Here is a 20,834-nt window from a genome sequence, read left to right as displayed (position 1 = left end):
TGCTGTGCATTTAAAGTATTTACATATTGAGCCTACACAAGCGATCAACTCCACCAAATAGTAAAACAGAGGTTTACACAAGAATAGCAATTTCTCTATACTACAGAATTATCTGTTTGAGAATCTTTAGTTACAATTCTTGCTTGTTAATTTAAAAGACAGAAGTGAAATTGCTCATTTATAGCAACACTAAAAGATCAAGTATGTTCACACTGCCACTATCTTCTTCCTTTTGGGAATTATTTTACTGTGTTAGCTACTACTTTGTCATTTTTCACTAGGCTGTATCTAAAAGAGATCTTTTGAGATGTAATATTTAGATTTGTTTCAAGAGTGACTGTGCCGTGCAGACTTTTCAAATGACTGCATGGCAGAATATGGTATTATGGATGTGTTCAAACTGACTAACAAATGTCTTGCAAGATAACTGAATCGTTTTTGTCTTCGTGATTATTGCTAATTGTAGAACAACAATGAAAGTCGGATTGAGAGTGTCTCTGTTTTTGGGTGATGGTTTTCCACTGTAAGTTTCAAAGGTGTAGTTTGGGTGCAGGCTGCGTGCACACTGCGGGTTGTTCCCATTTGCAAGTGTTGTCATTCCATTGGCCCATTGTTGTCCAGACGACGGCACAATCCTCTCCAGCGTTGCTGTAGCCCAAGAAATTATCTGGTTGCCCAGGGATCCAGTTCCTGAAGGTCACGATCCGGGTACCCTCGCAACACTCCCATGAACCTAAAAAAGAATTGCAGAATATAAATTTGTGTGTGAAATGCATCAACAAAAATATGAACTTTTTCAATTTTCCACTGTCTAATGTATCTCTCATTCATCTAGACCCGTATACTTTGAGTAGTTGAACAAAGAGGGTTCTACAACGAATACACATTGTAAGTACCTTCCCTTTGAAGATCATTGCAGTCGATCCAAAACCGAGGACTGAAGCGGTTCTGAAGGAACTCAGTTTCCTCCTGAGACTGTGGCATGACCAAGACACTTCCCATCTTGATGCACTCCTGTTTTGCCTCAGCCCATGGTAGATTCTCGCTGAGTTGCTTGTAGCATTTGTCACCCCACTGGATCCAAGCAGGAGGACACGCCCCTCTAATGGAGGCTCCACACCCCTCATTACCACCAGTACATCTGATCATAAGACAAAGGTTTATCAAGCCAACGATGAGACGTTTTGGCAACATCATTTCAAGATGTTACCTCACTGGTGCTCACTGTAGATATGAAGCTACGCTCTCACTGTCAGCTACTATGTGTACCTTATTATCGCAGGGGCTATTATGCTCATCAGAAGCTACCGTCAATATTTCCTTCCAATATTAAACCTGCCCTTCAAGTTGAGTCTTTCCAATAAATATGCCAAGCCGTATTGGCTTGACGCAACTCATCCTCAATGCATTGTATCGGCCAACAGACTTCATCAGAGATTTGTTATTTCAGTTAATGAAGATGGACTCACTGTTATGAAGCTTCTGCAATTTTGTCACAAATGCTCCACATCTTTTGCTGGATCGTTATTTGTATCAAGTGACTGGCTGAGTTACTGACTGGTAGATGATTTCAGCAGTGATCTCACTAGATTGCTTTGGGTTATTAGTATTTCGTTGAATTTTGACACTCGCCCTTCAATTGGAGTTTTGATTGATGGTGTGCAGCTAGTCTTTAGTGCGTTGTATCAGTCAAGGCATTTCATCTTAGCTTTGTTGTATCAGTTAATGAAGATTGACTCACTGTTATGAAGCTTGCTTCAAACTGGGCCGCAAATTACTGCTACTTTATTTGTGTGTGACTGAGAAGCCAACCAAGTGGTCAACAAAATTTATAATAGATTTCAGATTTCTTGAGTGACTTCAATACCACAGGCAGACAGCACAAGCATTGTGCATGTTTAGTGTTTAAGTTGTACATAGACATAACGCCAGCAATTCTAGAGTGGAAGTCACGTGATCTACACTTCAACACCTGTACGCCAAATTTGGTGAAAAGTTGATGCTTCTTTGGTAATATTTTGTAATTTTGTGTAAGTTTGCCCACCAATACAAAATGATGGCGAAGGACATTTTCAACAACATGTGTGACCATTGGCATATTCCAGCAAATTTTGTTTTGTAACCCCCCACCCCCCTAAAAGAGAAACATTTGTGGGATTTGTTAATACTTCCGGAATCAGTGCATGCAGATGCTTATTCGTTGTCTGAAGTTGCAAGATTTTTATTGGTAATCCGCAATTACAGTGTGTAATAGTATTACAGATGCTTAAACAAGAACAGTAATTTCTCTGTACCACAGAATTAGTGCACAACTTAGCGTTAATATAATGTTGTATTTGGTGGTGCATAAGGTATTTTTAAACATTCGTTCTGTTTGTTTGAGGTTCATGTTACAAAGTTAACACTGTAGCAGAACTGATCTGGTTTTAAAATTAAAGTGAGAAAAAGTCTTGATAAAAACAGAAATCTGTGAAATTAACGAAAACAGATACTCTACTCAGAAAAGGGTGTTGCACAATCAAAGATATATAAAAGACTCAGTATATAACTTGACTAAATACTGCAGCATCGAAATTGTTACTTGTTCATTTGGGATTATCTTACCGAAGGAAAGAAAAATTGAAAAGTTCTGAAACTGAAAGAAATAAACATATAATTAATGATATTTTCCACAAGGACAAATTTAAAACGATACATTCATACAATGTTTTCTGTGAGGACAACCAACAAGATTTTAAAAAAAATGACTTGTTTTTTTCATCATCTCAATTTGTGTGCCCAAACTTTGTAATTGTCAAAGTGGTTAAATTGCATATTTTCACAACGGTTTCTGTGAATAAAACATTCAGAAAAAAATGAAACTATTTTCCAAAGAGCACAACTTACAAAGATACATGTATTCTATGAGAAGTACCATATGCAGCAGCACTTTATTATTATAATTATATTGTTAAAGTGTTTTTATCTCCTCAAATTGTATGCCCCAAAATCATCATTGTCCAAATGGTTCCATCAATCAAGTGCATATTTGCAATACTGTCTATATGATTCCATTCTTTATTTTTTGGGGGGAGGGTTGTTGAATTTGATTAGCAACCAGCTGTTTGATGTTACTTAAAAGTGCAGCTGTGGTGCTGGTCGTTGGCAGATCACAGGAGCGAGATTCTCACATGGTACATCATTCCAGTCACCGCTATCTCTCATTGCCCCACAATCCTCTCTGATACCATTGCTAGGTTGCCAATTACCCCAGTTTCTGTACTCCACTTCAGTAGTGCCATCTTGACACACCCAGGTACCTAACACACAGAGAATATAAATACATGTATCAAGTTCATTTTGGCTTCAATTTTACTGTGAAGCTTTAAGGATTGAGAATCATCTTGTTCAAAGTTTGAAATACTTACTGAAATTACCTCTCTTTCCGCAGGAAAAGAAACATAGTTTCCTATCAATAACTTGGAAATTGTTCAAACACAATCAGTTGACAAACCTTCACATTAACAAATTGAAATAGAACTCGTGCAATTTTGAGGCGTTCTATTTTGACAAACCTTCAACTTGAAGATCATTGCAGTTGATCCAGAACCAGTGGTACACGTTCTTCAGAAGGAAGTCAGTTTCCTCCTGAGACTGTGGCATAACCAAGATACTTCCCATCTTGATGCACTCCTGTTTTGCCTCAGCCCATGGTAGATTCTCGCTGAGTTGTTTGTAGCATTTGCCACCCCACTGGCTCCAAGCAGGAGGACACGCCCCTCTAATGGAGGCTCCACACCGCTCATTACCACCAGTACATCTGATCATAAGACAAAAGGCTTATCAAGCCAACGATGAGACGTTTTGGCAACATCATTTCAAGATGTTACCTCACTGGTGCTCAGTGTAGATATGAAGCTACACTCTCAATGTCAGCTACTAAGTGTACCTTATTATTGCAGGGACTATTATGCTCATCAAGAGGTACTGTCTATATTTTCTTCCAATATTAAACCTGCCCTTCAAGTTGAGTCTTTCCAATAAATGTATCAAGCCGTATTGGCTTGACGCAACTCATCCTCAATGCATTGTATCGGACAACAGACTTCATCAGAGATTTGTTATTTCAGTTTATGAAGATGGACTCGCTGTTATGAAGCTTCTGCAATTGGTGATAAACGCTCCACTTCTTTTGCTGGATCGTTATTTTTTACTTTGTATCAAGTGACTGGCTGAGTTACTGACTGGTAGATGATTTCAGCAGTGATCTCACTAGATTGCTTTGGGTTGTTAGTATTTCGTTGAAATTTGACACTCGCCCTTCTATTGGAGTTTTGATTGATGGCGCGCAGCTAGTCTTTAGTGTGTTGTATCAGTCAAGGCATTTCATCTTAGATTTGTTGTATCAGTTAATGAAGATTGACTCACCGCTATGAAGCCTGCTTCAAACTCTGCCGCAAATTACTGCTGCTTTCTTTGTGTGTGACATGTCATTACTACACTGAGAAGCTAATCAAGTGGTTGACCAAATTTAAAAGGTTTCAGATTTCTTGAGTGACTTCAATGCCACAGGCCAGACAGCACAAACGTTGTGCATGTTTAGTGTTTAAATTGTACATAGACAAAACGCCAGTAATTCTAGAGGGGAAGTCACGTGATCTACACTTCAATACCTGCACGCCAATTTTGGTGAAAGTTGGGTAGGCTTCTTTGGCAATATTTCGTCTTTCTTTGTAAGTTTGCCCACCAATACAAAAGGATGGCGAAGGTCATTTTCAACAACATATGTGACCATTGGCGTATTCAAGCAATTGTTTTTAACCCCCCTCCCCGAGAAAAAGAGAAATATTTGTGGGATTTTTAAATGCTTCCTGAATCTCTGGATGCCGATGCTTATTCGTTGTCTGAAGTTGCTAGACATTTTTTTGGTTATCCCAAATGAAAACGTGTAATAGTAATACAGACGTTTAAACAAGAACAGTAATTTCTCTAGACCACAGAATTAGTACTCAACTTAGCGTTCATATTATGTTGTATTTGGTGGTGCATAAGGTATTTTCTAACATTTGTTCTGTTTGTTCGAGGTTCATGTTATGAAGTTAACACTGTAACAGAACTGATCTGGTTTTTAAATTTAAGTGAGAAAAAGACTTGAGAAAACAGAAATCTGTGAAATTAACGAAAACAGATACTTTACTCAGAAAAGGGTGTTGCACAATCAAAGATATATAAAAGACTAAGTATATAACTTGACTAAATACTGCAGCATCGAAATTGTTACTTGTTCATTTGAGATTATCTTATAGAAGGAAACAAAAATTGAAAAATGTAGAAACTGAAAGAAATAAACATATAATTAATAATATTTTCCACAAGGAAAAATTTAAAACGATACATTCATACAATGTTTTCTGTGAGGACTGCCAACAGGATTTTAAAAAAAATACTTGTTTTTTTCATCATCTCAAATTGTGTGCCCAAACTTTGTGTTTGTCCAAGTGGTTAAATTGCATATTTTCACAATGGTTTCTGTGAATGAAAAATACAGAAAAAAAGTGAAACTATTTTCCAAAGAGCACAAATTACGGAGATACATGTATTCTATGAGAACAACATTTTTTTAAGTGTTTTTATCTTCTCACATTGTATATCCAAAATTCATGATGGTTCAAATGGTTCTATCAATCACTTAATAGTTGCAATACTTTCTACATGATTTCATTCTTTAATTTTTGGGGAGGGGTGTTAAATTTGATTAGCAGTCAGTTGTTTGGCGTTACTTAAAAGTGCAGCTGTGGTGCTGGTCGTTTGCAGATGACAGGAGAGCGATCGTCACATGACACATCATTCCAATCACCGTTATCTGTCACCACTGCACAATCTTCGCTGGTGCTGCTAGGTTCACCCTCACCCCAGTTTCTGTACTCAACATCAGTAGTGCTATCTTGACACAACCATGCACCTAACAAACACACACAGAATAGTTTTATTTGGCTTGAATTTTACTGTCAAGCTTTAAGAATTTAAAATCATGTATGTATGTTTAAACTTTGAAATGTAAATAATAAAATTTCTTTCCTTTCCAATAGGAGAGAAAAATTGTTTCCTTTGAACATCTCGAAAAATAGAATTCCTTCATTGTTTAAGCAATGTAAGTTTACAAACCTTCAACTTGAAGATCATTGCAGTTGATCCAGAACCAGTGGTACACGTTCTTCTGAAGGAAGTCAGTTTCCTCCTGAGACTGTGGCATGACCAAGACACTGCCCATCTTGATGCACTCCTGTTTTGCCGCAGCCCATGGTAGATTTTCGCTGAGTTGCTTGTAGCATTTGTCACCCCACTGGCTCCAAGCAGGAGGACACACCCCTCTAATGGAGGCCCCACACCTCTCATTACCACCAGTGCATCTGATCATAAGACAAAGGCTTATCAAGCCAACGATGAGACGTTTAGGCAACATCTTTATCAGATGTTACCAGACTGGTTTCCAGTGGTGAAATGAAGATTCTTTTCTCTCATCAAACCGTGATTGCAGTAGTGAGCTTGACGATGCTGTAAATATTTTCTTTTCATTAACCACATGTAGTCTCCTTATTTATTCTGACCAAACGGACACAAAAGGAAATTTCTAATTGGACATATTTCCAAGACTCTGCTTTGTGAGTTGGAAGCCATATAACTCATGTATATTTACCTCTGTTGCCATGATTACCAGTAGGAGACGTATGCATCCCCATTGTAGGCCAAAAACTAATAAATGACGTGCACCTCCTTACAAAGCAGCATTGGTAAGATATTGCATCTCAGACCTGATCAGTCAAAGTAGCCGATAGCTTTTCTAGTTTTATATGTGAGGCGTTCTAGCAAAATGAGACGGAACTTTGGACATGCCTTAGTGGAAGAAAATGCAAAAATCAAATGGGAATGAACTTTGTTTGTGCACCTTTATTGATATTTGTAATCTTTGATATGTGAACTACACGTAATTTAGAGAAATAACATAAAAATCGTGGAATAAAATTTTTTAAGGAAAAACAATTGGTATCTTTCATTTTCACGAATACAAAAGTCAATACTTTAAAGGCCTTTTTTTTCTCAGTAGTTTCTCTTTTTTGACATGTCGATTAATGTGAAATTTAAACAGCCATAACGTGTCAGAGGGGTGTTTTCACAAAACATGAAGTAAATGTTGAACAAAATCATTGAAACTTTGTGATTTTTTGACTTGATTTGAATTTTTGGCTGAAAGATATTAATGAAATTGTAATAAATATCTGCTGGCCAGTTGTTAACTGGTGGCCAGGTCCTTAGCTTGTTTTAAATGTACTTGTTTAAAACTAGATTGAGATTAGGCCTATCTTACAAAAGGAAAAGAAAATTGAAAAGTTCTAAAGTTGAACGAAATAAAATTGTAATTAAAAATATTTCCGCAAGCACAAATTAAAATAGATACATTCACACAATGTATTCTATGAGGACTACTATTAAAACAAACAAGTTCTTTTTTTCAATAATGTCGAATTGTTTGCCCAAATTTTTGTGATTGTCTAAGTGGTTCAGTTGCATATGTTGACAACACATTTGTCTTGAATGAAAAATAAAGATAGGTGAAACCATTTTCCAACAAGCGCAAATTACAAAAAGACATTAGTTTAGAACTAAGTATTCTATACGGAGTACCTCATGCCTCAGCAATCTTTTTTATTATTATATTTTAAAATTGTTTTGCATCTTCTAAAACTGTTTGCCCAAAATGTATGATTGCCTTAAATTGATCAGTTGCATATTCACAGTACTGTCTACATGATACCTTGCTTTTTTGAGGGATATAATTTACAATCAAAGAAAAGAAATTACTATGTGTACTTATTTTTTGATGAGCAGTCAGTGTTTTTGTTGACACTTAAAAGTGCAGCTGTGGTGCTGGTCGTTGGCAGATAACAGGAGAGAGATCGTCACATGGAATGTCATTCCAACCAGATTCTCCCGCTGCTGCACAATCTTCCTTTCCCCAGCCATTACTAGGTTCACCATCCCTCCAGTTTCTGTACTCCACATCAGTAGTGCCATCTTGACACACCCATGCACCTGGCACACAGAGAATATTAATGTCTGGTTTTAGTTATTTGGTTAGAAGTTTACTGTGAAGCTGTAAGAAATGAGAACCATTTTTGTTTGAAGTTTGAAATCTTAACAATGTCATTTCTTTCCTTTCCAAAAGGAGAAAAAAATTGTTTCCTATGAAAAACTTGGAAAATTGAATTTATTCATTCATTAGTTGACAAACCTTCAACTTGCTGATCACTACAGTTGATCCAAAAGTAGTCGATCAGGTTCTTGAGAAGGAACTCAGTTTCTTCCTGAGACTGTGGCATGACCAAGACACTTCCCATCTTGATGCACTCTTGTTTTGCCTCAGCCCATGGTAGATTCTCGCTGAGTTGCTTGTAGCATGTGTCACCCCACTGGCTCCAAGCAGGAGGACACGCCCCTCTAATGGAGGCACCACACCTCTCATTACCACCAGTACATCTGATCATAAGACGAAGGCTTATCAAGCCAACGATGAGACGTTTTGGCAACATCATTTCAAGATGTTACCTCACTAGTGCTCAGTGTAGATATGAAGCTACGCTCTCACTGTCAGCTACTGTTTGTACCCTATTATTGCCGGAGCTATTATGCTCATCAAGAGCTACCGTCAATATTTTCTTCCAATATTAAACCTGCCCTTCAAGTTGAGTCTTTTGAATAAATGTGTCAAGCTATATATTGGCTTGACCCAACTCATCTTCAATGCATTGTATCGGCCAACAGACTTCAACAGAGATTTGTTGTTTCGGTTAATGAAGATGGACTCACTCTTATGAAGCTTCTGCAATTTTGTCACAGATGCTCCACATCTTTTGCTGGGTCGTTATTTTCTACTTTGTATCAAGTGACTGGCTGAGTTACTGACTGGTAGATGATTTCAGCAGTGATCTCACTAGATTGCTTCGGGTTGTTAGTATTTCGTTGAAATTTGACACTCGCCCTTCACTTGGAGTTTTAATTGATGGTGTGCAGCTAGTCTTTAGTGCGTTGTATCAGTCAAGGCATTTCATCTTAAACTTGTTGTATGAGTTAATGAAGATTGACTCACCGTTATGAAGCCTGCTTCAAACTGGGCCGCTAATTACTGCTTCTTTCTTTGTGTGTGACATGTCATTACTGCGCTGAGAAGCTAATCAAGTGGTTGACCAAATTTAAAAGGTTTCAGATTTCTTGAGTGACTTCAATGCCACAAGCCAGACAGCACAAACGTTGCGCATGTTTAGTGTTTAAATTGTACATAGACAAAACGCCAGTAATTCTAGAGGGGAAGTCACGTGATCTACACTTCAACACCTGCACGCCAAATTTGGATGAAATTGGGTATGCTTCTTCCGTTATATTTTGTCATTTTGTGTAAGTTTGCCCACCAATACAAAATGATGGCGAAGGACATTTTCAACAACGTATGTGACCATAGGCGTATTCAAGCAAATTTGTTTTCTAAACCCAACCCCCCCTAAAAAAAGGAACATTTGTGGGATTTGTTAATACTTCCGGAATCAGTGCGTGCTGATGCTTAATCGTTGTCTGAAGTTGCAAATGTTTTATTGGTTATCCACAATTACAATGTGTAAAAGTATTACAGATGTTTAAACAAGAACTGTAATTTCTATACCACAGAATTAGTGCACAACTTGGCGTTAATATAATGTTGTATTTGGTGGTGCATAAGGTATTTTTAAACATTTGTTCTGTTTGTTTGAGGTTCATGTTACAAAGTTAACACTGTAGCAGAACTGATCCGGTTTTAAAATTAAAGTGAGAAAAAGTCTTGATAAAAACAGAAATCTGTGAAATTAACGAAAACAGATACTCTACTCAGAAAAGGGTGTTGCACAATCAAAGATATATAAAAGACTCAGTATATAACTTGACTAAATACTGCAGCATCGAAATTGTTACTTGTTCATTTGGGATTATCTTATAGAAGGAAACAAAAATTGAAAAGTTCTGAAACTAAAAGAAATAAACATATATAATAATGATATTTTCCACAAGGACAAATTTAAAACGATACACTCATACAATGTTTTCTGTGAGGACTTTCAACAAGATTTTTTTAAAAAATGACTTGTTTTTTTCATCATCTCAAATTGTGTGCCCAAACTTTGTAATTGTCAAAGTGGTTAAATTGCATATTTTCACAACGGTTTCTGTGAATGAAACATTCAGAAAAAAGTGAAACTATTTTCCAAAGAGCACAACTTACAAAGATACATGTATTCTATGAGAAGTACCATATGCAGCAGCATTTTATTATTATAATTATATTGTTAAAGTGTTTTTATCTTCTCAAATTGTATACCCCAAAATCATCATTGTCCAAATGGTTCCATCAATCGAGTGCATATTTGCAATACTGTCTATATGATTCCATTCTTTATTTTTTTGGGGGGAGGGTTGTTGAATTTGATTAGCAACCAGCTGTTTGATGTTACTTAAAAGTACAGCTGTGGTGCTGGTCGTTGGCAGATCACAGGAGCGAGATTCTCACATGGTACATCATTCCAGTCACCGCTATCTCTCATTGCCCCACAATCCTCTCTGATACCATTGCTAGGTTGCCAATTACCCCAGTTTCTGTACTTCACGTCAGTAGTGCCATCTTGACACACCCATGTACCTAACACACAGAGAATATAAATACATGTATCAAGTTCATTTTGGCTTCAATTTTACTGTGAAGCTTTAAGGATTGAGAATCATGTTTGTTCAAAGTTTGAAATACTTACTGAAATTACCTCTCTTTCCAAAGGAAAAGAAACATTATTTCCTATCAATAACTTGGAAATTGTTCAAACACAATCAGTTGACAAACCTTCACATTAACAAATTGAAATAGAACTCGTGCAATTTTGAGGCGTTCTATTTTGACAAACCTTCAACTTGAAGATCATTGCAGTTGATCCAGAACCAGTGGTGCACGTTCTTCAGAAGGAAGTCAGTTTCCTCCTGAGACTGTGGCATGACCAAGACACTGCCCATCTTGATGCACTCCTGTTTTGCCTCAGCCCATGGTAGATTCTTGCTGAGTTTCTTGTAGCATTTGTCACCCCACTGGCTCCAAGCAGGAGGACACGCCCCTCTAATGGAGGCCCCACACCTCTCATTACCACCAGTGCATCTGATCATAAGACAAAGGCTTATCAAGCCAACGATGAGACGTTTTGGCAACATCTTTTCAGATGTTACCAGACTGGTTCCCAGTGGTGAAATGAAGGGTATTATTGTCTTCTATCCTTTATTATAGTAGTGCCCTTGACGATGCTGTAAATGTATTCTGCCTCAATGCACACAAAGATAATGGTTTATTCAATGGGACACATTAGCAATATGCCTTTGGAACACGTATCTGATACTTGTTTACTTGTATTGCCATGGTTACCACAATTTCACCTGCATAACGAGTCCTTTTACAATTAGTGGCTTGTTAGAAAGAGAAGGCTGATTTTATTGCTCCATAACAATCTCTTGTATTGCTTTATGAATAAAAGCTTAGATGCATGGTTGGAATATGCAAGGTATATTTATTGCATTTTGCTGAGGCATCAGAAAATGCCAAATTTGTCATTGGATTCTACCCTCAAAATTCATACAAATATATTTTAAATGCTGAATATCTCAGTGGTATGTTGTGAAGTTATAGAGCTCCTGTAAGTTCCTGTATACCCTCATGATACAAACAAGATCACATAGAAGGCCTTGCCAGTTCTCATACCACCGACATACTACCAATAGTAAGATCTACAGTCCAAGCATTTATCCATCAACAATTCAACATGAATAAACCGCCTCCCTCAGTCATCAATGCCAATAATCTGGAGATGTATTTTAATCCAAAGTTTAGGCCCAAAACTCACGGGCGACGCACAACTCCTCATGAAGCATTGTACCAGTGCAAGAGTTTCATCTCCGACTTTATTAACCACAAATAGAGCAAAGACAACATCGAGCAAAAAGAACAACTGTTTAGTACAAATATGCTGTGAATTTCAGCAAAAATAAAAGTTGTGCATTTAAAAGTCACAAAGCCTACACAAATGATCAACTGCACTAAAAATGGACATTAGTCAAAAAAGGAATTATGCGTTATTATATATGTCTTATATTTAACTGAAAAAGTATAGCTTTGTACAATAGAACTTGTTATTTTTCAACAATTTGAGTCTAAATTAGATTGAAAATGTTTACAACAATACAGTGTGACAATTCAGTTGGTAATCTAAAAAAAACATGTGTATTAAATCATGGTACCCATCTTCATGGATTAGGTTCATACTAGTCTTGATCCAAGACTGAGGTGGTTTTTTTATTCCCTTATTTTGCAGCCAGTCCCGTGACAAACGCGGTTAAGTTGTGGCAGTGGTGGAGGTCTCTATCAACAACATGAATCAAATCCAGTCTTGAAAATATTGGCAGCGCTACCCAGGGTATTCCGAGCATACCTCACATGCATGCATTAGCTTGAATACAGCGTGCATGCGGTATGGTCGGAATGCCCTGGGTAGCGCTGCCAATATTGCAAAGACTGGATTTGATTCATCTTGTTGGTATTGACCTTGCTTGTCACGGACGGGCTGTACTATACGGCGAATAAAAATCCAAGTCTGGTTTTGTACCAAGACGACCGGTAGGTTCATACTATCAAGGTACATGTAACACTCACAGTATACTGATTTGGCTGAAATTAAAAGTGAGACAAAGAATTGAAAAAATTATTCTACTGACTCAGAAAAACATGGCTCCACAAGCAAAGATATTTGACTTGTAGTATTTTGTACCCTTGGGCTAAGTTCTGCAGCATCAGATTTTGCATATTGTTGTGTTTACCGTTTGTTGCATTGCTACCAAATATCCAATTGCCCAAATGATTTAATTGATTAATTATTCATAACACTTCATCAACTACATTGTACATAATCCATTTTATGTTTGATTTTTTTGTGATAAATACTATGTGACCAGTGTGATCTCTCAAAGCTTGGAAAGAAAAAAAAAATGAATTCAAAATTAAATTCAAATTTAAAAGCAAAAACCTGTGTGGCCAATTGATACATTGGTTGCCCAGGCAACACTGGAAATTGAAAATGAGGAACTAAATTGAAAATCTGTGAAAATGAACAAAGATATTTATCAATCAATAACGAACAATTGTTTCCACATTTCTTTTCTCAAGTATTTTATAAGGACTACCATCAACGAAACCATTTTTTCCAATTTTTTTGTCCTAAAGCTACGATGGTTCAAAGAGTTCAATTGCCTATTCACAATGCTTTCTACATGATTTCCTTCAATTTTTTTATTTACTTAATTAAGTAGGTTTGTGAGCTTTACTTTTTGTGAGGAGTGAGTCTTCTTGTTGCCATTTAAAAGTGCAGTTGTGGTGCAGGCCGTTTGCAGATAGTGGGAGCATGAAACTCACATGATACATCATTCCAACCAGTTTCGTCTGCTACTGCACAATCCTCTCCTCCCGCGCCATTATTAGGTTCCGCAGGCTCCACCCTCCAGTTTCTGTACTCCACATCAGTAGTGCCATCTTGACACACCCATGTACCTGACACACACACAGAATATTAATGTCTGGTTTTAGTTGGTTGGAATTGAAGACGTGAAAACCATGTTTGTATGAAGTTTGAAATGTTAATAATGAAATGACTTTCCTTTCCAGAATAAAAAAAAACCGGTTTCATATGAATGTCTTGGAAAATAGAATTTATTCATTGTTAAAGCAATATAAGTTGACAAACCTTCAACTTGAAGATCATTACAGTTGATCCGAAAGAAGGGGGCCAGGTTCTTCAGAAGGAACTCAGTTTCCTCCTGAGACTGTGGCATGACCAAGACACTTCCCATTTTGATGCACTCCTGGTTTGCCTCAGCCCATGGTAGATTTTCGCTGTGTTTTTGGTAGCATTTGTTACCCCACTGGCTCCAAGCAGGAGGACACGCCCCTCTAATGGAGGCCCCACACCTCTCAGTACCACCAGTGCATCTGATCATAAGACAAAGGCTTATCAAGCCAACGATGAGACGTTTTGGCAACATCATTTTCAGATGTCACCAGATTGGTTCCCAGTGGTGAAATGAAGGGTGATTTTGTCATCAATCCTTTATTGTAGTAGTGCGCTTGACGATGCCGTAAATTTATTCTGCCCCAATTGACACAAAGAGAATTGTTCAATTGGATATGTTAGCAAGCCTTTGCTGTGTGCCTTTATAACACATTTCTGATGCTTGTTTACTTGAATTGCCATGGTTACCACGATTTCTATGACTACAAGCATCGGTCCATAAAATCTGTTGTATTCATTTATTCATACATTTATTTCAACATTGCTAAAAATACCAAACACAAAATGAGTCGATGAATAAATATAATAAATTAATCAACAAGTAATGTAAACAATTCAAAAATGGCTTCACGGATGAAAGCTTATGCTCATGGTTGGAATATACAAGGTACCGGTTCTGCATTGAGAAGATTCATCAGAAAATGCCAAATTTGTTTTTGGATTCTAGCAAAAAACCTCATAAAGGTGTCCATGCATTCACAGTGCTATACACAAATAAAAATATGGGTAGTTCGCGGCTCAAGTCAACCTTATTTCCAGGAACATACTTTGAAATCTAGAATAATATCTGATGAAAGTTATTTTTTTCCCCTATTATTGTTTTGAGTTTTAGACCGAAATAAACTTGTAGTACCGATTTTGCCTTGGAACCTTGCAGAACCCAACAAGTTTTGAACTAATCACAATTCCTGTCAAAGCAAGTCAGATAGCCCTAATGAATATTGCCCCTGTTTTGGAGTGGAGAAGTTATTAATTTTTGCCAGTCAGCTTCCTTAACAAACAAATGCTACATTTAAATTTTGAAAGCAACAATCTGTGTGGCCATTTGATACGTTGGCTTGTATTGCCCTGGCAACAATGTAAATTGAAAATGAAGAACTAAAATAAAAATTGAAAAACTCTGAAATTGAAAGAAAGATAAATACATAGTAAAATAAGAGTTAATTCCACAGCAAAATTATTCTATATTCTCAAGTGTTCTATAAGGACTACCATCACCGTAGCTATTTAAAGAAAACCTAATTTTTGCCCAATACTTTACAGTGGTTTAAACTGTACAATTTACATTCTACATGGTACCTTTAATAATTATTTAATTAATTAAATAAATAACGTTGTGTGTTTAAATTTTTGATTAGAAATCAGATTTTTTATTGCCATTTCAAAGAAACCATGAGATGAATTTGACACGGGACTATGTTCGTGCAACTTTTTACATCTTAGAAATGCATGAAAACTGTTTGACATTCTTATATTGTTATTTTATTGAAAAAGAACCTTCTTAAACATTAGGCACTGTTCGTGTAATGTCATTTCAGGAAAACACTGTTCAGTTTAGGGGTTTTCTGTTCAAATTGTGACCCAAACATTTTTGCATACTGAAACATTTGTAAGAAAACTTTGCTCATCTGCTTACCATCTTGTACTGAAATAGCAACGAATCACCAGAGAAAAGAACATTTACGACCGCAAAATGTCCGCAATTCTTTTTGTGTTGAAATAGCTATAAATTGGAGGTTTCTGCCTGAAGTGATATCAAACCTTTGCTTATTACCTTTACATGGTATATACGACTATAAAGGGCCCATTACATGGGCCCTTTATAGGTGCAGCTGTGGTGCAGGTCGTTTGCAGTTAGTGGGAACATGAGTCTCACATGGTGCGGCATTCCAACCAGCCTCTTTTGCTACTACACAATCTTCTCCTCCCCCGAAATTATTAGGTTCAGCAGGCTCCTTCCTCCAGTTTCTGAACTCCACATCAGTAGTGCCATCTTGACGCACCCATGTACCTGACACACAACAGTGAATGCTAATGAGTGTTTTTATTTGGATTGAATTTTACTTTGAGCTTAAAGAATTGAGAAGCATGTTTGTTTTGAAGTTTGAAATGTTGATAATGACATTACTTTCCCTTCCAAAAGGAGAGAAAGATTGTTTCTTGTGAACAACTTGGAAATAGAATTCAGTCAGTGTTTAAGAAATATAAGTTGACAAACCTTCAACTTGAAGATCATTACAGTCGATCCAAAACTTGTCGATCAGGTTCTTCTGAAGGAAGTCAGTTTCCTCCTGAGACTGTGGCATGACCAAGGCACTTCCCATCTTGATGCACTCCTGTTTTGCCCCAGCCCATGGTTGTTTCCCGCTGAGTTGCTTGTAGCATTTGTCACCCCACTGGTTCCAAGCAGGAGGACACGCCCCTCTAATGGAGGCCCCACACCTCTCAGTACCACCAGTGCATCTGATCATAAGACAAAGGCTTATCAAGCCAACGATAAGATGTTTTGGCAACATCATTTTCAGATGTCATCAGATTGGTTCCCAGTGGTGAAATTGTAGTAGTGCGCTTGACGATGCCGTATATTTGTTCTGCCCCAATGGACGCAAAGAGAATTTTTCAATTGGATATGTTAGCAAGCCTTTGTTGTGTGCCTTTATAACACATTTCTGATGCTTGTTTACTTGAATTGCCATGGCTACCACGATTTCTATGACTACAAGCATCGGTCCATAAAATCTGTTGCATTCATTTATTCATACATTTATTTCAATATTGCTGAAAATACCAAACACAAAATGAGTCGATGAATAAATATAATAAATTAATCAACAAGTAACGTAAACAATTCAAAAATGGCTTCACGGATGAAAACTTATGCTCATGGTTGGAATATATACAAGGTACCGGTTCTGCATTGAGTAGATTCATCAGAAAATGCCAAATTTGTTTTTGGATTCTACCAAAAAACATCATAAAGGTGTCCATGCATTCACAGTGCTATACACAAATAGAAATATGGGTAGTTTGCGGCTCGATCAAGTCAACCTTATTTCTAGGAACATGCTTTGAAATCCAGAATAATGTCTGATGAAAGTTAACTCTTTTTTCCCTAGTTTTGTTTTGAGTTTTGGACCGAAATAAACTTGTAGTACCGATTTTGCCTTGGAACCTTGCAGAACTTAACAAGTTTTGAACTAATCACAATTCCTGTCAAACCAAGTCAGATAGCCCTAATGAATATGCCCCCTTTTTTGGAATGGATAAGTTTATAACTTTTGGCCTTCAGCCCCCTCAACAATCAAGTGCTACATTTACCTCTCTACAAATTATATTTTATTAATGTATTGTAAAGTTTTGGAGCTCCTGTAAGTTATGTATACCCTCATGGTACAAACAAGATGCAATAGAAGACCTCACCAGTTCTCGTACCACCGACATACTACCAATAGTAAGATCAACAGTACATGCACAAGCAAATACCCTTGAACAATTCAACACCAACCGCATCAACCGCAATCAATCAATCAACCCCATCCCTCAGTCATCAATGCCAATAATCGGAAGATGTATTTTAATCCAGAGTTTAGGCCACAAACTCATGGACGATGCACAGCTCCTCATAAAGCATTGTACCAGTGCAAGAGATTTCATCTCAGTCTTTATTAACCACAAATAAAGCAAAGACAACAGAGAAAAACTGTTGGCAGTTCAGCTGAAACTGTGTTAACAATTGGGTATAAATTATGTTGTCATTTAGTCACATAACCTACACAAATGATCAACTCCACCAAAAATAGATATTAGTCAAACAATGAAATGATGCATTGTTAAAGATGCCTACTATTTAACTGCAAATGTATGGCTTTGTACAATAGAACTTGTTATTTTTCAACAATGTGAGTCTAAATTAGATTGAAAATGTTAACAACAATTCAGTGTGACAATTCAGTTGGTAATCTAAAAAACATGTGTATTAAATCATGGTACTCATCTTTATGGATTAGGTTCATACTAGTCTTGATCCGAGACTGATGTGGAATTTTTATTCCCATATTTTGCAGCCAGTCCCGTGACAAACGCGGTTAAGTTGCGGCAGCGGTGGAGGTCTCTATCAACAACATGAATCTAATCCTGTCCTCGAAATATTGGCAGCGCTTCCCAGGAAATGCCAAGCATACCTCACACGCATGCATTAAACTTGAATACAGCGTGCATGAGGTATGATCGGAATGCCCTGGGTAGCGCTGCCAATATTGCAAAGACTGGATTTGATTCATCTTGTTGGTATTGACCTCGCTTGTCACGGACGGTCTGTACTATACGGGAAATAAAAATCCAAATCTGGTTTTGGACCAAGACAACCGGTAGGTTCATACTACCAAGGTACATCATAACACTCACAGTATACTGATTTGGCTGAAATTAAAAGTGAGACAAAGGATTGAAAGAATTATTCTATTAACTCAGAAAAACATGGCTCCACAAGCAAAGATATTTGACTTGTAGTATTTTGTACCCTTGGACTAAGTACTGCAGCATCAGATTTTGCATATTGTATTTACCGTTTGTTGCATGGCTACCACATATCCAATTGCCCCCAATGATTTAATTGATTAATTATTCATTACACTTCATCAACTACATTGTACATAATCCATTTTATGTTTGATTTTTTGTGATAAATACTATGTGACCAGTGTGATCTCTCAAAGCTTGGAAAGGAAATACATGAATTCAAAATTAAAGTCAAATTTAAAAGCAAAAATATGTGTGGCCAATTGATACATTGGTTGTCCAGGCAACACTGGACATGGAAAATGAGGAACTAAATTGATAATCTGTGAAAATGAACAAAGATAAATAAACAAATAAAAAACAATTGTTTCCACATTTTGTTTCTTAAGTATTTTCTAAGGACTACCATCAATGAAACAGTTTTTTCCAATTTTTTGTCCAAAAGCTACGATGGTTCAAAGAGTTCAATTGCCTATTCACAATGCTTTCTACATGATTTCCTTCCATTTTTTTTATTTAATTAATTAAGTAGGTTTGTGAGCTTTACTTTTTGTGAGGAGTGAGTCTTTTTGTTGCCATTTAAAAGTGCAGTTGTGGTGCAGGTCGTTTGCAAATAGTGGGAACGGGATTCTCACATGGTACATCATTCCAACCAGACTCTCCCGCTACTGCACAATCTTCTGCTCCAGCGCCATTATTAGGTTCACCAGTCTCCACCCTCCAGTTTCTGTACTCCACATCAGTAGTGCCATCTTGACACACCCATGTACCTGACACACATAGAATATTAATGTCTGGTTTTATTTGGTTGGATGTAACACTTTTACACAAATTGAAAGTGAGACAAAGATATGAAAGAATTATTCTACTAACTCAGAAAAACATGGCTCCACAAGCAAAGCTGTTTGACTTGAAATTTGTTTTACCCTTGGACTAAACACTACAGCATCAGATTTTCCAATATTCTAACCAATTGTTACAGTGCCTTCAAATATCCAATAGCTCAAATGACTTTATGAAGTATTCACTACAATGTACATTATATACATTTTATACTTGAAATTTGGTTTTTAGAAATGTACTATGTTGGGGGAGGGGTGTAATTTGATGAGCAGTCAGTTGTTTGTTGACACTTAACAGTGCAGCTGTGGTGCTGGTTGTTCGCAGATGAGAGGAGAGTGATCGTCACATGACACATCATTCCAAATCACTAGGTTAACCCTTACTCCAGTTACTGTACTCCACATCATTAGTGCCATCTTGACACACCCATGCCCCTAACACACACACAGAATATGAAGTTTTATGTGGTTTGAATTTTACTGTCAAGCTTTAAGACTTTAAAATCATGTATGTATGTTTAAACTTTGAAATGTTAATCAGAAAAAATTCTTTCCTTTCCAATAGGAGAGAAAAATTGTTTCCTTTGAACATCTCGGAAAATAGAATTCCTTCATTGTTTAAGCAATGTAAGTTTACAAACCTTCAACTTGAAGATCATTGCAGTTGATCCAGAACCAGTGGTACACGTTCTTCTGAAGGAAGTCAGTTTCCTCCTGAGACTCTGGCATGACCAAGACACTTCCCATCTTGATGCACTCCTGTTTTGCCTCAGCCCATGGTAGTTTCCCGCTGAGTTGCTCGTAGCATTTGTCACCCCACTGGCTCCAAGCAGGAGGACACGTCCCTCTAATGGAGGCTCCACACCTCTCATTACCACCAGTGCATCTGATCATAAGACAAAGGCTTATCAGGCCAACGATGAGACATTGAGGCAACATTATTTGCAGATGTTACCAGACTGGTTCCCAGTGGTGAAGTGAAGATTCTTTTCTCTCATCAATCCGTGATTGCAGTAGTGAGCTTGACGATGCTGTAAATATTTTCTTTTCATTAACCACATGTAGTCTCCTTATTTATTCTGACCAAACGGACACAAAAGGAAATTTCTAATTGGACATATTTGCAAGACTCTGCTTTGTGAGTTTGAAGCCATATAACTCATGTATATTTACCTCTGTTGCCATGATTACCAGTAGGAGACGTATGCATCCCCATTGTAGGCCAAAAACTAATAAATGACGTGCACCTCCTTACAAAGCAGCGTTGGTAAGATATTGCATCTCAGACCTGATCAGTCAAAGTAGCAAATAGCTTTTGTAGTTTTATATGTGAGGCGTTCTGGCAAAATGAGACGGAACTGGCCACATGCCTTAGTGGAAGAAAATGCAAAAATCAAATGGGAATGAAGTTTGTGTGTGCACCTTTATTGATATTTGTAATCTTTGATATGTGAACTACACGTAATTTAGAGAAATAACATAACAATCGTGGAATAAAAGTTTTTTAAGGAAAAACAATTGGTACCTTTCTTTACACGAATAC

The 20,834-nt window shown here is 37.2% G+C and overlaps 4 protein-coding genes and 1 pseudogene across 4 annotated transcripts; all 5 read right to left on the bottom strand.

Moving 5' to 3' along the window:
- Positions 1–530: 530 nt before the first annotated feature.
- On the bottom strand, positions 531–5,641 carry LOC119727971 (hepatic lectin-like). Its single transcript, XM_038200052.1, has 4 exons — positions 5,622–5,641; positions 3,555–3,799; positions 3,171–3,299; positions 531–733 (listed from the first exon to the last, which is right to left on the bottom strand). Exons 1-4 carry the CDS (start codon positions 5,639–5,641, stop codon positions 531–533), a joined length of 597 nt encoding a protein of 198 aa, XP_038055980.1.
- A 105-nt stretch (positions 5,642–5,746) lies between these two features.
- On the bottom strand, positions 5,747–6,719 carry LOC119727970 (annotated as a pseudogene).
- A 1,067-nt stretch (positions 6,720–7,786) lies between these two features.
- On the bottom strand, positions 7,787–8,573 carry LOC119729360 (lactose-binding lectin l-2-like). The gene is made up of 2 exons (XM_038201986.1): positions 8,270–8,573; positions 7,787–8,070 (listed from the first exon to the last, which is right to left on the bottom strand). The coding sequence occupies exons 1-2, from the start codon at positions 8,568–8,570 to the stop codon at positions 7,886–7,888; spliced, it is 486 nt and encodes a 161-aa protein (XP_038057914.1). The 5' UTR covers positions 8,571–8,573; the 3' UTR covers positions 7,787–7,885.
- Positions 8,574–10,514: 1,941 nt separating this feature from the next.
- LOC119729359 (perlucin-like protein) lies at positions 10,515–11,253 on the bottom strand. The gene is made up of 2 exons (XM_038201985.1): positions 10,956–11,253; positions 10,515–10,699 (listed from the first exon to the last, which is right to left on the bottom strand). The coding sequence occupies exons 1-2, from the start codon at positions 11,251–11,253 to the stop codon at positions 10,515–10,517; spliced, it is 483 nt and encodes a 160-aa protein (XP_038057913.1).
- Positions 11,254–13,191: 1,938 nt separating this feature from the next.
- LOC119727274 (lactose-binding lectin l-2-like) lies at positions 13,192–14,236 on the bottom strand. Its single transcript, XM_038199131.1, has 2 exons — positions 13,827–14,236; positions 13,192–13,633 (listed from the first exon to the last, which is right to left on the bottom strand). The coding sequence occupies exons 1-2, from the start codon at positions 14,125–14,127 to the stop codon at positions 13,443–13,445; spliced, it is 492 nt and encodes a 163-aa protein (XP_038055059.1). The 5' UTR covers positions 14,128–14,236; the 3' UTR covers positions 13,192–13,442.
- Between the last annotated feature and the right edge of the window lie 6,598 nt (positions 14,237–20,834).

Source organism: Patiria miniata, unplaced genomic scaffold, assembly GCF_015706575.1.
Source record: "Patiria miniata isolate m_02_andy unplaced genomic scaffold, ASM1570657v1 HiC_scaffold_20, whole genome shotgun sequence".
NCBI classification, from domain to species: Eukaryota; Metazoa; Echinodermata; class Asteroidea; order Valvatida; family Asterinidae; genus Patiria; species Patiria miniata.
The sequence above is the reverse complement of the archived record's forward strand: the minus strand, read 5'-3'. Positions and strand labels throughout refer to the sequence as shown.